The sequence below is a fragment of the Pteronotus mesoamericanus genome, unplaced genomic scaffold (assembly GCF_021234165.1).
Source record: "Pteronotus mesoamericanus isolate MK-2021 breed Mesoamerican mustached bat unplaced genomic scaffold, CSHL_Meso_final contig_42, whole genome shotgun sequence".
Lineage (NCBI taxonomy): Eukaryota > Metazoa > Chordata > Mammalia > Chiroptera > Mormoopidae > Pteronotus > Pteronotus mesoamericanus.
In genome coordinates, this window is record NW_026555157.1 from 1,605,198 (window position 1) to 1,620,776 (window position 15,579).

Genomic DNA, 15,579 nt, shown 5'->3' on the forward strand with positions numbered 1-15,579 from the left:
TCCATTAGTAGTATTTTTTAGTTAACACCTGTTAAACATCCTAAGAACTAGTGTTTAGCGGTATGTATTGATACTTCGGGAAGTGGGGGTTAAATGAATTAATATGAGGTGATTCCAGATGATCATCCTTCTTTGAAACTGGATACTGTTATACTATAATCTTCTGAGCTCAGTAATGCCCTCACAACTTATCAAACATAACAGTTGATATTATCACACTTAAAGAGTCGGTCTCATCTATCAAGAATTGTAGACATACCTCTGACTTTTGACTCAATAATTCCTCCTGGATTATATCCTTAAGAGATGTACAAAGACCCTGGCTGGTGTAGCTCAGTGGAAGGAGATCTGGCTTGTGAACCAAAGGAGTTATAGATAAATTGCTGGTTCGATTCCCAGTAAGGACACATGCCTAGGTTGCAGGCCAGGTCCTCTGTAGGGGGCGCATGAGAGGCAACCATACATTGATGTTTCTCTCCCTCTCTTCCTCCCTCTCTTCCCCTCTCTCTAAAAAGAAATAAATAAAATCTTTTTAAAATAAAGATGTACAAAAAATATATAGTAGATATGTTTGAAAAGTTACCAGCAGCTTATAGCCTAGTCACAACAATGAAAATGATGAGCAACCCTCAGAAGAAATACATCAGCATGTGATAAATGGTTCTTCCTGAGGCAGTGAGTTTTCATTTCTATATTTTCTTATTTTTTCCATATTTAAAATGTTTTACTTTTATAATCAAGAAAAATAATCTTAAAAAAATCACTTTTCCTGTTATTGGAGGCATAAATATACACACTGGTCTGTCTGAATGCACCTTCTTCCCTTTCCACACACCTGTCAGGTGCTCTCAGGGTCAGAATGGGGCAACATGCTGGTGTGGGAAGCTGGCCTCATCAAAGTCGAGCTCTGTCGAACTGGAACTAAGTCCTGTCACCAGGGTTCCATCAACCAGATAATGCTAGATGAGGGAGAAGTTATCACTGCTGGGTCAGACGGATGCATTAGGGTAAGTTTTCCGGGTACGTGGACAGTAGCACCCACATTTAAGCCTTGCAGATCACTTGATTGGTTCTATCATTTTTTCATTTCTCACAACTGTCACTTTATAAAGGAGATCAGTGATCACTTACACCCAAGTCAACTTGTTTTAAATACTGCTTCTCTTGTGGTAAATATTTGAATTCTAGTCAAAATTAATTTACAGCATCTTAGCACTAAAATTTTCTGAGGGAATCTTTTGATATTTCGATTCTGTTATTGAAATAGTAGTTTGAGAAAAGGGAAAGCCCATGTTTGCACAATATAGAGAGTGGACACAGATGTCCTTCCACAATGTCTGGTGTGAATGCATCATTTTCTAGAGACAGAAATACCAAACATTTGTAGGTTATTTTTTACTGCGGTTACCAAAGGGATATACTCAAAGATGAGATGGGAGGGTTTGGTTCCTCCATTCTTGTACCTGACAATAGTGAACTCACTTGTCCTCACCAGCGGACACTGTCCTGCCCAGAGAGTGGGTTTAGCTGGAACATTGTTCCTCCTGGTTGTGGTCGCACCTGCATATGTGTGCCCTGCTATTGCTGACAAACCTGGAGCCCCGGATTTATCTTGTGGTTCCCTTGGTGTGGATTCTTCATGGGGCCTTTTCTAAGAAAGTGGTAGTGTTATCTGCATAGTCTTTAGGAGGTATTATCAGAAGTAAAACTATTTTTCAATAGTCTGATCATTGTTGACACCTATTGAGCTTATTATGTCTAATATATTGTTTATGCCAAATCTTCCATAGTCTGCCTTCTAACTGTTAGCTTTTTGAATCCAAGTATAAATTTACATTTACCATATTAAATTTAAACTTAAAAGATTTTACTCAATACTCTGAGAATATGTTATATCTTTTATTATGCCATACAATATATTCACACCTTCTAAGATATGTCACCCCAAAATGTCAAGACACCCAACGGAAGAAATCCTCCAGAGAAAAGAAGTTAAATATTTCACAGAGGATCCCTTCATGGACACTGCTAATTTCTAAGCTTGATTCCATTTTCAAAGTTTATCCTCATCTCTTCAGTTCTTTACATTGAAATCTCTCTCTCTCACCCCTTAGGAAAAACTTACCCCAACTCCAGACACTAGGCTAGCCCTAGGACCTGGTACTCCCGCCATGGGGCTAACTTATGTGGGGCAACGCCAATCTGCCCTGAAATTACTTTCTCAGAGTCTGAGTTATTGAGTCTGAGAAAATGTGGCAGGTGTGTCAACAGAACCATCCAAAGTGGGCTTTGGCCCTTCGCAGAGGAAGTGCTTCTGAGTCTCTCTGCCGCATGATGTGAAACTGTGCTCCCTCACCTTTCCTGTAGCATTCTGATCTCCCATCCCAAGAACAACAATCCTTATACAAATAATACAGTCTAGACTGATGACAAGGAAGGGAAACAGTTTCTAATAAACACATAATCACATTAATTTTCTCTGTTTGTAATGAAGATAGTGTTTGAATTATTAAGCAAGAATGTCTATTTCCCCTTTCCAGGGAGCCTACAGGTAAATATGAAATAGGGCTTATTATGATGTCTTGCTGAACGAGCGACCATCTACTCCTTATGGCCACTCCATGTGCAGAAAGACCTGTTACATACATATCTTTAAACTTTGATATACAGATTACTTTGGGTGAATTAGAATTCCTATTTAGAGCTGTATTTTCTTACATATCTCTATAAATACAAAGGAAATTTTTGTATTTCTTTTCTGGCTTAGGAAATATTAATTCAGAACCTGCTCTATGATTAAAGTATTTTCTTATTAATTTTATAAGATATGGGATTTTGAGACCATAGACACTGCTGATATTATAGATGAGACTGGATTGCTAGAGATTGAGCCCATTAATGAACTTCAAGTAGACAAGAATGTTAAACTCTTCTCTATGATAAAAATGAATGAAACTGGAAGTAACGTTTGGTTGGCTCAGGTAAGTTGCATTCTTCTCTCTTGGCTCTTTTGAAGTTACCTGGACATAAAATTAAAACTATTATAATTTATTGTCACTGTAAGTCTATTTTACCATTAAGACTACTGTTGATAACCTGAATGAAGAGTTCTTGAGTTTTGGTGTTTAATTGACTATATGATAACACAGGAAACCTATTAGGAGTATATTTAGTATGTTAAACTAACTATAAATATAACAAGATTGCTTCGTTTATTGGGTGGTGGTGTTCCAAGACATATAGAAGTTGATTAGTTAAACTTCAGCCACAGTTTAAAATATATGTAAGCTTTTAGTGTTATAGTTTGTACTTAGTTTAAATCATAGAAAGAAAATTATTTTTATTTGATAAAAGTTCAAAAGGATAAGACAAAATGTTATTAGGTATTTAATCTTTTAGGATTCCAGTGGAGCCATATGGAAGCTTGACCTTAGTTTTTCAAATATCGTAAGTTGTCTATTTTCTTATTTTTCCTAATTTTCATATTAATAAATCTTTGTTATTCTTCCTTAAAAGATACTCTTTTTTTTCCATATTTTATCATTGTTCCCATCAAAAACTTGGTCAATATATCTGATTGCTATTGTTCTCTCTCTTCTGTTGTTATTATTGTATATTAAAAAAGGTCTATCATATAGCAAAACTTACCATAAAAGCAACAATGACAATGGCTAACATAGTGCTTCACAGTTTTCATAAACATAAGCCATTTGCATTGATATTATCTTGTGTAATCCTTGCCACTATCCCATTTAATGGGCAGGCAGTTGCCATCATCTCATTTTACTGATGAAAAAATGGAAACTGGCATTCAAAGGGGCTTGTGCAAAATCATACAGCCATCAACTCCATTTCTCCTAATTCCAAAGTCCAGTGTTCTTCCTAGCCTATTATGCTTTTCCTTTTCTTTTTTTTTTTATTAGGACACAATCACACATGTAGTAACAGGGTGCTATTTGCAATCCTTTAAACCTGACCTTCATTCTAGGCTAAGCTCTCTTTGAATCTAACAGAATTTTGGTCTTTTTATGATCAGACACAAGATCCAGAATGCCTCTTCTCCTTCCATTCTGGAGCCATTGAAGCCCTGGCCGTCTCTCCTCTCACTTACCTTATGGCCACTACTGGCTTGGACTGTAAGTAGAAACTCTTAATAAAAATATAGCTGGGTTTTTTTTGTTTCATTTTAAATACATTTTTTTCATATGTAAAACATTAAAAGCATTTGAAATTTTTCCAAAAGGTAAACCTTTTAATGTAAGTGAGGTAAGTTTTCTATGGGGGTAAGAGGGCATAAAATGCGGCAGCCATGGTTATTGTGAGATTAAAATAAGGACACAATCAGTAAATTATTCATGAAAATGTTATTAATTTTGGTTATATATATATTTGTGCTGTTCTTTTTCTTTCCATCTCCTTTCTTTCTTATTGATTTACAGAGAATCTATGTGGACTGTGCAAAGTGAGATTGATCTACCCATCAATCATCTGTTGTCTTTTATTTTTAGACTTTAAATAATTTTTTATTTTACATTTACAGTTGACATACAGTATTATATTAATTTCAGGTGTACAACCCAGTGATTAAACCTTATATAACGTACTAAGTGATCATCACCCTGATAAATCTCATACCCATCTGACACCATACATAGTTATTACAATATTATTGACTATGTTCCCTATACTGTACTTTACCTCCCCAAGACTATTCTTTAACAATCAATTTATCCTTCTTAATCCTTTCACCTTTTTAACCACTCCCCCGGCCCCCCTCCCATCTGGAAACCATCAAAATGTTCTCTGTATCTATGAGTCTTTTTCTGTTCTGCTTGTTAATTTATTTTGTCTTTTTTAGATTCCAAATATAAATGAAATCATCTGGTATCCGTCTTCTTTATCTGACTTATTTCACTCAGCACAATACCCTATAGATTCATCCATGCTGTTACAGATGGCAAGATTTCATTCTTTTTTTAATGGGTGGATTATATCCCATTGTACATACATACCACTTCTTTGTTCATTTATCTGTTGATTGACATTTAGGTTGTTTTCATATTTTGCCTATTGTGTATAATGCTGCAGTGAATATATGTGTGTTTGTAAGTTTTTGATTTAATGTTTTTGGTTTCTTCTGAGAAATAGCCAGAAATGGAAGTGCTAGGTTCTTTTGCCATCTCTTGTTTAGCCTTTGTTTTAAAGTCCATTTTGTCTAGTGTAAGTACTGCTACCCCAGCTTTTTAAAACTTTCCATTCATCTATTGATAGATACTTAGGTTGTTTTCCTAACTTGGCTATTGTACATAATGCTGCAGTGGACATGTGTTTGTATGTATCCTTTTGATTTACTGTTTTGGGTTTCTTCCAAGAAATACCCAGAAATGGAATTGCTGGGTCCGTTGTCTTATTAATAGGCTTTGTTTTAAAGTCCATTTTGTAGGACTTCTGGTCAAGATGGAGGTGTAGGTAGACGCACCTTGCCTCCTTGCTCAACTGCAAGAAGAATTAAAATGAAACCTCAAAATAAGTAACACCCAGACTGTCAGAAAATCAAACTGTATGGAAGTCCAACAATCAAGGATTTAAAGAAGCAGCATTCATTTACACAGGAAGCAGGGGTGGAGTCATGGAGATGGGTAGAGAGATGAGGAGGTGTGGTATGGAGGGAGAGGTGGTGACAGCTGTGGAACAGGTGGCCCCACAATCACATGTGGTGACTAAAATTTGGGAGGCATACCTTGGGAGTGAGCAATCCCAGACCAGGGCAGACCACAAAGCTCAGGGTTCCAATGCTGGGAAGATAAATCCCTGTAACTTCTGATTGTAAATAGCAGTGGGGGTTGGGGTGGCGGAAGAAACTGCCAGATTTTCAGGAGAGTCTACTTAAAGGGCTTGCACAGACTTAGAATGTATGCAAACCCACCCACTCTGGGATTTGCCACAAGGGCAGCAGCTGGAAGGGCACCCGTCACATATAGGAAGTGGGTGAAGTAACTGGGAATGGGGCTAGTGCTGGGCAAACCTCCAGAAGCCAGGCAGCAACATTGTCCTCTCTCTGAGCCCTCCTCTCACACAGAGCCACAAAGCAGTGAAACAAGTTGCCTAGCCCTGGTGGTTACCTATGTCCCCACCCCATAGAACTTAACGGGTGCACTAAGATAAGGAATCAAAGAAGCTCTAATTAATACACAGAAACAAACACAGAGAGGCCGCCAAGTTGAAGAGACAAAGAAACATGGCCCAAATGAAAGAACAGAAGAAAACCCCAGAAAAAAGAAATAAATGAAATGGACATAAGCAATCTATCAGATGCAGAGTTCAAAACACTGGTGATCAGGATGCTCAAAGAACTCACTGGGTACTTCAACAGCATAAAAAATACCCAGGCAGAAATGAAGGTTACATTAAGTAAAATGAAGAAAAATATACAGGTAACCAATAGTACAGAATATAGGGAAGAAAAAAAGCATTCAACCAGAACAAAAAGAAGAAACAAGAATTCAAAATAATGAGGACAGTATAAGGAGCCTCTGGGACATCTCCAAACATGTCAACTTCTGAATCATAGGGATGCCAGAAAAGGAAGAGCAAGAAATTGAAAAGCTATTTGAAAAAATAATGAAAGAAAACTTCCCTAATTTGGTGAAGGATATAGACATACACACAAGTCCAGGAAGCATAGAGAGTCCCAAACGAGTTGAACCCAAAGAGGACCACATCAAGACACATCATAATTTAAATGTCCAAAGTTAAAGACAAAGAGAGAATCTTAAAAACAGCAAGAGAAAAGCAGAGAGTTACCTACAAAGGAGTTTCCATAAGACGGTCAGCTGAATCCTCAGAAGAAACTTTGTAGGCTAGATGAGACTGGCAAGAAGTATTCGAAGTGATGAAAAGCAAGGACCTACCACCTACATTACTCTATCCAGCAAAGCTGTCATTTTGAATGGAAGGGTAGATAAAGTGCTTCCCAGACAGGAGAAAGCTAAAGGACTTCATCATCACCAAGACATTCTTATATGAAATGTTAAAGGGACTTATTTAAGAATTAAAAGACAACCAAAACTGTGAACATTAAAATGGCAACAAATTCACAGCTATCAACAACTGAATCTACAAAATAAACAAACAAAAACAAACTAAGCAAACAAACAGAACAGGAACAGAATCACAGATATGGAGATCATTTGGAGGGTTATCAGGAGAGGAAAGGTGAGAATGGGGGAAAAGGTGCTGGGATTAAGAAGTACAAATTGGTAGGTACAAAATAGACACAAGGATGTTAAATGGTATAGGAAATAGAGAAGCCAAAGAACTTATATGCATGACCGATGGACATGAACTAAGAGAGGGATTTCTGGAGGGAATGGGATACCAGGCGGAGGATAGCAAAGAAGGAAAACTTGGGACAAATGTAATAGCATAATTAAGAAAACATACTTAAAAATACAATCTGTGTAGTGTCAGTATTGTAACCCCAGCTTTTTTTCATTTCCATTCACCTATTGATGAATACTTAGGTTGTTTTCATATCTTGGCTATTGTAAATAATGCTGCAGTGAACAAACTCATATGTATGAATCTTTTTGATTTAGTGTTTGGGGATTTCCTCTGAAAAACACATGGAAGTGCAACTTCTGGGTCCTTTGTTGTCTTTTGTTATGGCCTTTATTTTAAAGTTTGTTTGTCTAATATAAGAAATGCTAACCCCCAAGATTTCCAAACTCTTTTTGTGAGGCCAGCATCATTCTAATCCCAAAACCAGATAAAAACACAACAAAGAAAAAAAACTACAGTCCAATATCACTGATGAACATAGACGCTAAAATCCTCAACAAAATATTGGCAAACTGCATCCCAAAATACATTAAAAAGATAGACTTCCAGCCAAGATGGAGGTGTAGGTAGATATACTTTCCCTCCTTGAGCAACCAAAAGGAGGACAACAACAAATTTAAAAACAAAAAAAACCAGAACTGCCAGAAAATCAAACTGTATGGAAGTCTGACAACCAAGGAGTTAAAGGAGAAACATTCAACCAGACCAGTATGAGGGGCAGAGACAGGCAGCAGGGGCAGAGAGGACACATAACAAGGCAGCGATTGGTGGACCAGGTGGTCCCACACTTTTATGCAGATAAACCAGGAAGAAGAGCTGGGGAGCAAGACAAACCATGCAACCCAGTGTTCCAGTATAGGAAAAGAAAGCCTCAGAACATCTGGCTGTAAAAACTGTGGGGGTTGCTGCAGCAGGAGAAACTTCCAGCCACAGGAGAGTTCACTGGAGAGACCCACAGGGTCCTAGAACATACACAAACCACCCACCTGGGAATCAGCAATAGAAGGGCCCAATTCGCTTGTTGGTACTGGGGGAAGTAGATGACTGAAAGCTGGCTGAGAGCCGAGCAAGTGGCATTGTTCCCTCCCAATCCCTCCCCCACACATAGCATCACAACACAGTGACCTGGGTTGCCCTCCCCTGGTAAGTACCTAAGGCTCACCCCTTACAATGTAACAAGCATGCTGAGACAAAGATATATGGCCCAAATGAAAAAAACAGATCAAAGCTCCAAAAATAGAATTAAGTGATGAAGAGACAGCCACCCTATCAGATCCACAGTTCAAAACAATGGTAATCAGGATGCTCACAGAATTGGTTGAGTTTGGTTACAAAATGGAGGAAAAAATGAAGGTTATGCAAAGTGAAATAAAGAAAAATATACAGGGAACTGACAGTGCAGGAGATGAGGCTGAGATTCAAGTCAACGATTGGGAGCAGAAGGAAGAGATAAACATTCAACCAGAACAGAATGAAGAAACAAGAATTCAAAAAGAGTGAGAGCTTAGAAACCTCTGGTGCCACTTAAATGTTTCAACATCCAAATCATGGGGGTGCCAGAAGGAGAAGAGGAAGACCAAGAAATTGAAAAGTTATTTGAGAAAACAATGAAGGAGAACTTCCCCAATCTGGCCAAGGAAATAGACTTCCAGGAGATCCAGGAACCTTGGAGAGTCCCAAAAAAGTTGGACCCCAAAAAGCATACACCAACGCACACCATAATTGCATTTTCCAAGGTTAAAGATAATGAGAGAATCTTAAAAGCAGCAAGAGAAATGAGACAGTTCCCTACAAAGGAGTTCCCATAAGAGTATCAGCTGATTTCTCAAAAGAAAGCTTGCAAGCAAGAAGGGGCTGGCAAGAAGTATTCAAAGTCATGAAAAGCAAGAACTACATCCAAGATTACTCTATCCAGCAAAGCTCTCATTTATAATGGAAGGGCAGAGAAAGTGCTTCCCAGGTAAGGTCACGTTAAAGGAGTTCATCATCACCAAGCTCTTATTATATGAAATGTTAAAGGGACTTATTTAAGGAAAAAAAGATAAAAAACTATGAACAGTAAAATGACAACAAACTCACAACTATCAACAATTGAACCTAAGAAAAACAAAAACAAAAAGCAAGAACAATCTAAGCAAACAAGTAGAACAAGATCAGAATCCCGGAAATGGAGATCAGCGGGGAGGGAGAGAATGGGAGAAAAGGTACAGGGCATAAGAAGCATAAATAGTAGGTACAAAATAGCGGGAGGTTAAGAATAGTATAGGAAATGGAGAAGCCAAAGAACTTATATGTATGACCCATGGGCATGAACTAAGAGGAGGGGAATGCTGGTGGGAGGTGTGATGTAGAGCAGAGGGGAATAAAGGGGAGGAAAACAATGGGACAACTGTAATAGCATAATCAATAAAATATATATATATTTTTTTAAAAGATAATACAACATGATCAAGTGGAATTCATCCCAGGGATGCAAGGATGGTACAATATTCACAAATCAATAAACATAATGCATCACATAAACAAAAGGAAAGACAAAAATCACATTATCATATGAATAGATGCAGAAAAAATCATTTGATAAGGCACAGAACTGATTTATGACAAAAAAACCAAACAAAGTAGGAGTAGAAGGAGCATGCCTCAACATAATAAAGGCCATATCTGAAAAACTTACAGCCGACAACACACTCAACAGGCAAAAGCTAAAAGCTTTTCCACTGATATTGGGAACAAGGCAATGATGTCTGCTTTCACCACTTCTATTCAACATAATATTGGAAGTCCTAACCACAGCAATAAGACAAGAAAAAGAAATAAAAGGCATAAATATTGGAAAGGAGGAAGTAAAACTGTCATTGTTTGCAGATGGTGTGATAGAGTACATAGAAAACCGTAGAGACTCCACCAAAACACTACTTGACCTAAGAATTAAATTTGGCAAAACAGCAGATACAAAGTCAATATTCAGAAATCAAAGGCATTTTTGTATGCCAACAATGAAATATCAGAAACAGAAACCGGGGGGGGGGGGGGGGAGGGGGGAATCCCATTTGCTATAGTAATGAGAAAAATAAAGTACCTAGAAATAAACCTAACCAAGGAGGTAAAAGACCTATACTCAGAAAACTACACAACACTGAAGAAAGAAATTAAAGAAGACGTAAACAAATGGAAGCGTATATCATGCTCATGGATTGGAAGAATTAATATCATCAAAATGTCCATACTACCCAAAGCAATTTATAGATTCAATGCAATCCCTATTAAAACACCAGAACATATTTCACAGATATATAACACCTATTTTGAAAATTTATATGGAACCATAAATGACCCCGAATAGCTGCAGTAATTTTAAGAAAGAAGAACAAAGTAGGAGGGATCACAATACCTGACATCAAACTATATTACAAGACCACTGTAATCAAAACAGTCTGGTACTGGCATAAGAAGAGACACATAGATCAGTGGAACAGAAGAGAGAGCCCAGAAATAAACCCATGTCTCTATGGTGAAGAAATATTCAACAAAGGGGGCAGAAGCATAAAATGGAGGTAAAAATAGCCTCTTCAACAAATGGTGTTGGGACATCTGAACAGATACATGCAAGAAAAATGAAACTTGCCCACCAAGTTACACTGTACACAAAAATAAACTCAAGATGGATAAGACTTAAATATAAGTCATGACACCATAAAGTCCTAGAGGAGAACATAGGCAGGAAAATTTCAGATGTTCCATGTAGCAATATTTTCACTGATATATCCCTTAGAGCAAGGTACATAAAGGAAAGAATAAATTAATGGCATTTCATCAAAATAAAAAGCTTCTGCATGGCTAAAGAAAACATCAGCAAAATGAAAAGGGAACCAACTGTATGGGAAAATATATTTGCCAATGATACCTTGGACAAGGCTTTGATCTCCAAAATATATTAAGAACTCATACAACTCCACTCCAGGAAGACAAACAATCCAATTTAAAAATGGGCAAAGGACCTGAACAGACACTTTTCCAAGGGTGACATACAGAGGGCCCAGAGCCATATGAAAGTATGCTCCACATCATTAGCCATCAGAGAGATGCAAATTAAAACCACAATGAGATACCACTCCACACTGGTCAGAATATCCATCATAACCAAATCAACAAAGAAGAAGTGCTGGTGAGGTTGTGGAGAAAAGGGAACTCTAGTCCACTGTTGGTGGGAATGCAGACTGGTGCACCCACTGTGGAAATTGTATGGAATTTTCTCAGAAAACTGAAAATGGAACTGCCTTTTGACCCAGCAATTCCACTGCTGGGATTATATCCTAAGAATCTTAGAACACCAACTCAAAAGAACCTATGCACCCCAATGTTCATAGCAGCACAATTTACAATAGTCAAGTGCTGGGAACAGCCTAAGTGCCCATCAGTAAATGAGTAGATCAAAAAACTGTTGTACATTTACACAATGGAATACTACACAGCAGAAAGAAAGAAAGAGCTCCTAGCCTTCATGACAGCATGGATGGAACTGGAGAGCATTGTGCTAAGTGAAATAAGCCAGGCAGTGAAAGACAAATACCATATGATCACACCTGTAAGTGGAACCTAATCAACAAAACAAACAAGCAAATAAAATATAACTGGAGACTTTGACATAAAGAACAAAGTGACAGTAACCAGGGCCTAGGAGGGAGGTAGATAACGGGGGAAAAAAGGAGAAGAGTCATCAGTGAACATATATAAAGGACTCATGAACAAAGCCAAAGGTGGGAAGGATTGAGGATGTGATGTGAGGGTGGATGTGCCGGGGGAGAGCGGTGGCGGGAAAATGTAGACAACTGTACTTGAAAAACAATGAAAAATAATAATAATAAAAAAGCTTTAAGAAAAAAAGGAATTGCTACCACGCCTTTTTTTCATTCTTGTTTTTATGAAATATCTTTATCCATCCCTTTCCTTTCAGTTGTGTGTGTCTTTCTTTCTGAAATGAGTCTCCTGTGAACAGCGTATGTAAAGATGTTGTTTTGTCATCCATTCAGCCATCTATCTTTTGATTCGAGCATTTAATCCATTTCCTTTCAAAGTAAATGTTGATAGATAAGCACTTATTGCCATTTTATTATTCATATTTTATCTCTTTTTTTCTGCTAGAAGACCATTTAACATTTCTTGTAATAATGGTTTGGTGGTAATGAACTCCTTTAGCTTTTTTTTGTCTGGGCAGGTTTTTATCTGTCCTTCAATGATAAAGGATAGTATTTCTGGGTAGGATAATCTTGTTTTAGGTTCTTGCTTTTCATCACTTTAAGTATTTCATGCCAACTCCTTCTGGCCTGCAAAGTTTCTGATGAGAAGTCAGCTGACAGTCCTGTGGAGTTCCCTTAAAAGTAACCAACTGCTTTTTTTATTGTTGCTCAGTAAAGGGTATGCATAGAAATTTTTGACTAAGAAAAGGTTATGGAATTATCAGTTGATTTAGTTATTTATGAAATTTCTTGTTATAAGGCTCAATATGTAAAGTGAGCCAAAGTTATTTAAAAATGGATTATACCTAAATTTTTTAAAAACTTGTCTTTCTATAGGCTCTATTCGAATCTATGATTTTGCCAGCAAAACTCCTCTGGTTCATGTGAAATTCAAACAAGGAGGCACTGCCCTTGCTTGGGTTCCCCGACTGGTAAGTTTATTATAATGAACTTCTACCAGATTCTGTTAATAAATACCCTATATCAGTGCTATTTCTGGGAAATACAGATGTTTTCTGTCTCTGGATTTCAGAAAAGAATAAAAATTTTAAGTTAGTTTATTCACTTAGAATGTGATAGAAATCATATTGTGTCCTTCCTATTGTTGTGATTTTGGTCCCGTTTTAACAAAATTCTATTTTTATGCCACCTGCAGATTAGTAGTAGTTCTGTGTTACAAAGAAATTACCCAGCAGAACTTTTGTTTATGTTCTCTATCTGCCTGGCTCTGATTTCATTCATTCTGTTTATATTTCCAGCATGCCTACTAGGTGCTGGGCCTTGTTCTGGATCTGAGACGATAGCAATGAATAAAGACAAAAATATTTATCCTTACGGCACCTTACACTGTAATTGTAGATAGGAGGCAGAGACAGACAATAAACAAATAAGTAAAATAGGTGATGTTAGATAATGATAAGAGCTATGGAAAAAAATTTAGGCAGAGATAGGGAATTGTTCTAGTCATCTATTGCTGTGTAACAAATTACCACAATAATGTAGTGGTATAAAACAGTAAACATTTTGTTTTGCTCCCATACTCTATAGATGGGGAATTCAGAGAGATGACAGCTGGGATGGGTTATGTCTGCTTCATGGTGTCTGGGACCTCAGCTGGGAAGACTTGAATGGCTGTGTCCTAGAATCATCTAAAGGTTTCTGTACTACAGATCTGGCACCTGGGTTAAAGGCTGGACTAAGCTGGGGTGTCAGCAAGAGTGCTCACCTAATAGTCCCTCCATGTGGCTTAGGCTTCATCACAGCATGGTTCCCTCAGCACCGTCACACATTTCTTACACAGTAGCTCAGGGCTCCAAGATCTAGAGTCCCAACAACAAGGCAGAAGCTGCTTGCATTCCCAGCTTTGGGAGTCACATAATGCTACTTGTACCGTATTCCACTGGGTGAAGCAGTCACAAACTCCACCCAGATGGAAGGGAGAGAAACTTAAAGGCCCATCTCTCCATGGGAGGCATGCCAAATAATTTGCAGCTATGTTTTTATTTTTTTAAATATCTTTTTTCTTAAAATCCTCACCTGAGGATATGTTTTTATTGATGTGTGTGTGTGTGTGTGTGTGTGTGTGTGTGTGAGAGAGAGAGAGAGAGAGAGAGAGAGAGAGAGATGGGGGCTGGGGGTGGGAAGTGACATGATCAGATACTTCACACAGCTATGTGAGAGAGAAGCATTGATTGGTTGCTTCCTGTACATGGGAAAATTATATAGGTTTCAGGCATACAATTCTATAATACATCATATCTTTAAATTCTTATTAAAGTCTTTAAAATATAGCCCCAGTTACTGAATTATTTATTCAGATGGTTTCATGATGTTTCCTGTTTTAGCCTTACATCCAAGTAAGGATCATATGGATATTATACTAAAATTGAAATGTCTCTTTCCATATTCCCTGCATTCTAGAAAACTCCACATCATTCTTGACAACTGAGCTTAGGTCAAACATCATCTTCTCTGCATAGCCCTTTTTGACCCACTTTCAAATAGAGCTATGTGTTCCTCCCTCTGTTATATTTTTGTTTGTTTGTTAAGGATTGCTTACGTACTTCATTTACAGCACTTAGCACAACATAGTAAGATGATTTGCTTTATTGTCTTTCCTTTCCACAAGACTGTTTATTCTTCATGGTGACAATCATACCTATTCTTATTTATACTTCCAGTGCTTCTACAGTTACTGGTACATTTGACACTTAGTAAATGGTTGCCGAATTGACAACATTCAACTAGAGATGAATGTAGTACAGTTTTCTTATTTCCAATATTCTTCCCATTGCCTGGCCTCAGGGAAGATCACTGCTCTAAAGAATACCACGCCGTTGCCCTTCTCCTGAATGTGTTTCAAGACAACAGATTTAGTAAATTCTGACATTGCTTGATTTACATTTTCAGCCTAGACTTCTCTAAGCTGCAGACTCTGTCGCCTCTATTTTGAGATCTCCAGTGCACCTCAAATTCAACATGGCCAAGACCAAGTTAATGATTTTCTGCTTGCCCTCAGTCATTCCTCGCTCCAAAACAATGATAGCAGCAACAAACCACACACACACCTGGCTCCCTTCCAGTGTTTCCTGACTCAGTATATGTCTTAGTTGCCCTTAACACCTCCTTCTGCCTCATTCCTCTTACCTAGTCATTACCAAAGGGGCATTATACTCTTACTGAAATATGTCTATATACTTCGTCTCCACTACATCACCTCAGTCCACGCGACCACAGTCACTCTCCTAGAGTATGAGAGCCATCTCTTCAAAGTACTCCTGAAAGTTCTCCCTGCCTCCTAGCTGGCCTTCTCAGATCTATTTTTCACAGAGCAGGGAGGATGACTTTTCTGAAATAGCAAATCTGATCATGTCACTTCCCACCCCCAGCCCTCAACTAAAAACCTTCTGTCTACTACATGTCAGGCACCCATCACAAGCAACTCAAGAGTGAGCATAAACAGTCTCAGGCCCTGGTTTCACAGAATTTATGGTCTAGT

General features: G+C 37.9%; 1 protein-coding gene across 1 annotated transcript in view; it reads left to right on the forward strand.

Annotated features, from left to right (window-relative positions):
• Positions 1–15,579, forward strand: part of CFAP44 (cilia and flagella associated protein 44) — a 100,821-nt gene that overhangs the window by 21,217 nt on the left and 64,025 nt on the right. Inside the window, exons 8-12 of the mRNA XM_054577303.1 lie at positions 843–1,007; positions 2,826–2,981; positions 3,400–3,447; positions 4,037–4,136; positions 12,918–13,012. Of these exons, the coding sequence (XP_054433278.1) occupies positions 843–1,007; positions 2,826–2,981; positions 3,400–3,447; positions 4,037–4,136; positions 12,918–13,012 (564 nt within the window). The remainder of the gene's footprint in view (positions 1–842; positions 1,008–2,825; positions 2,982–3,399; positions 3,448–4,036; positions 4,137–12,917; positions 13,013–15,579) is intronic.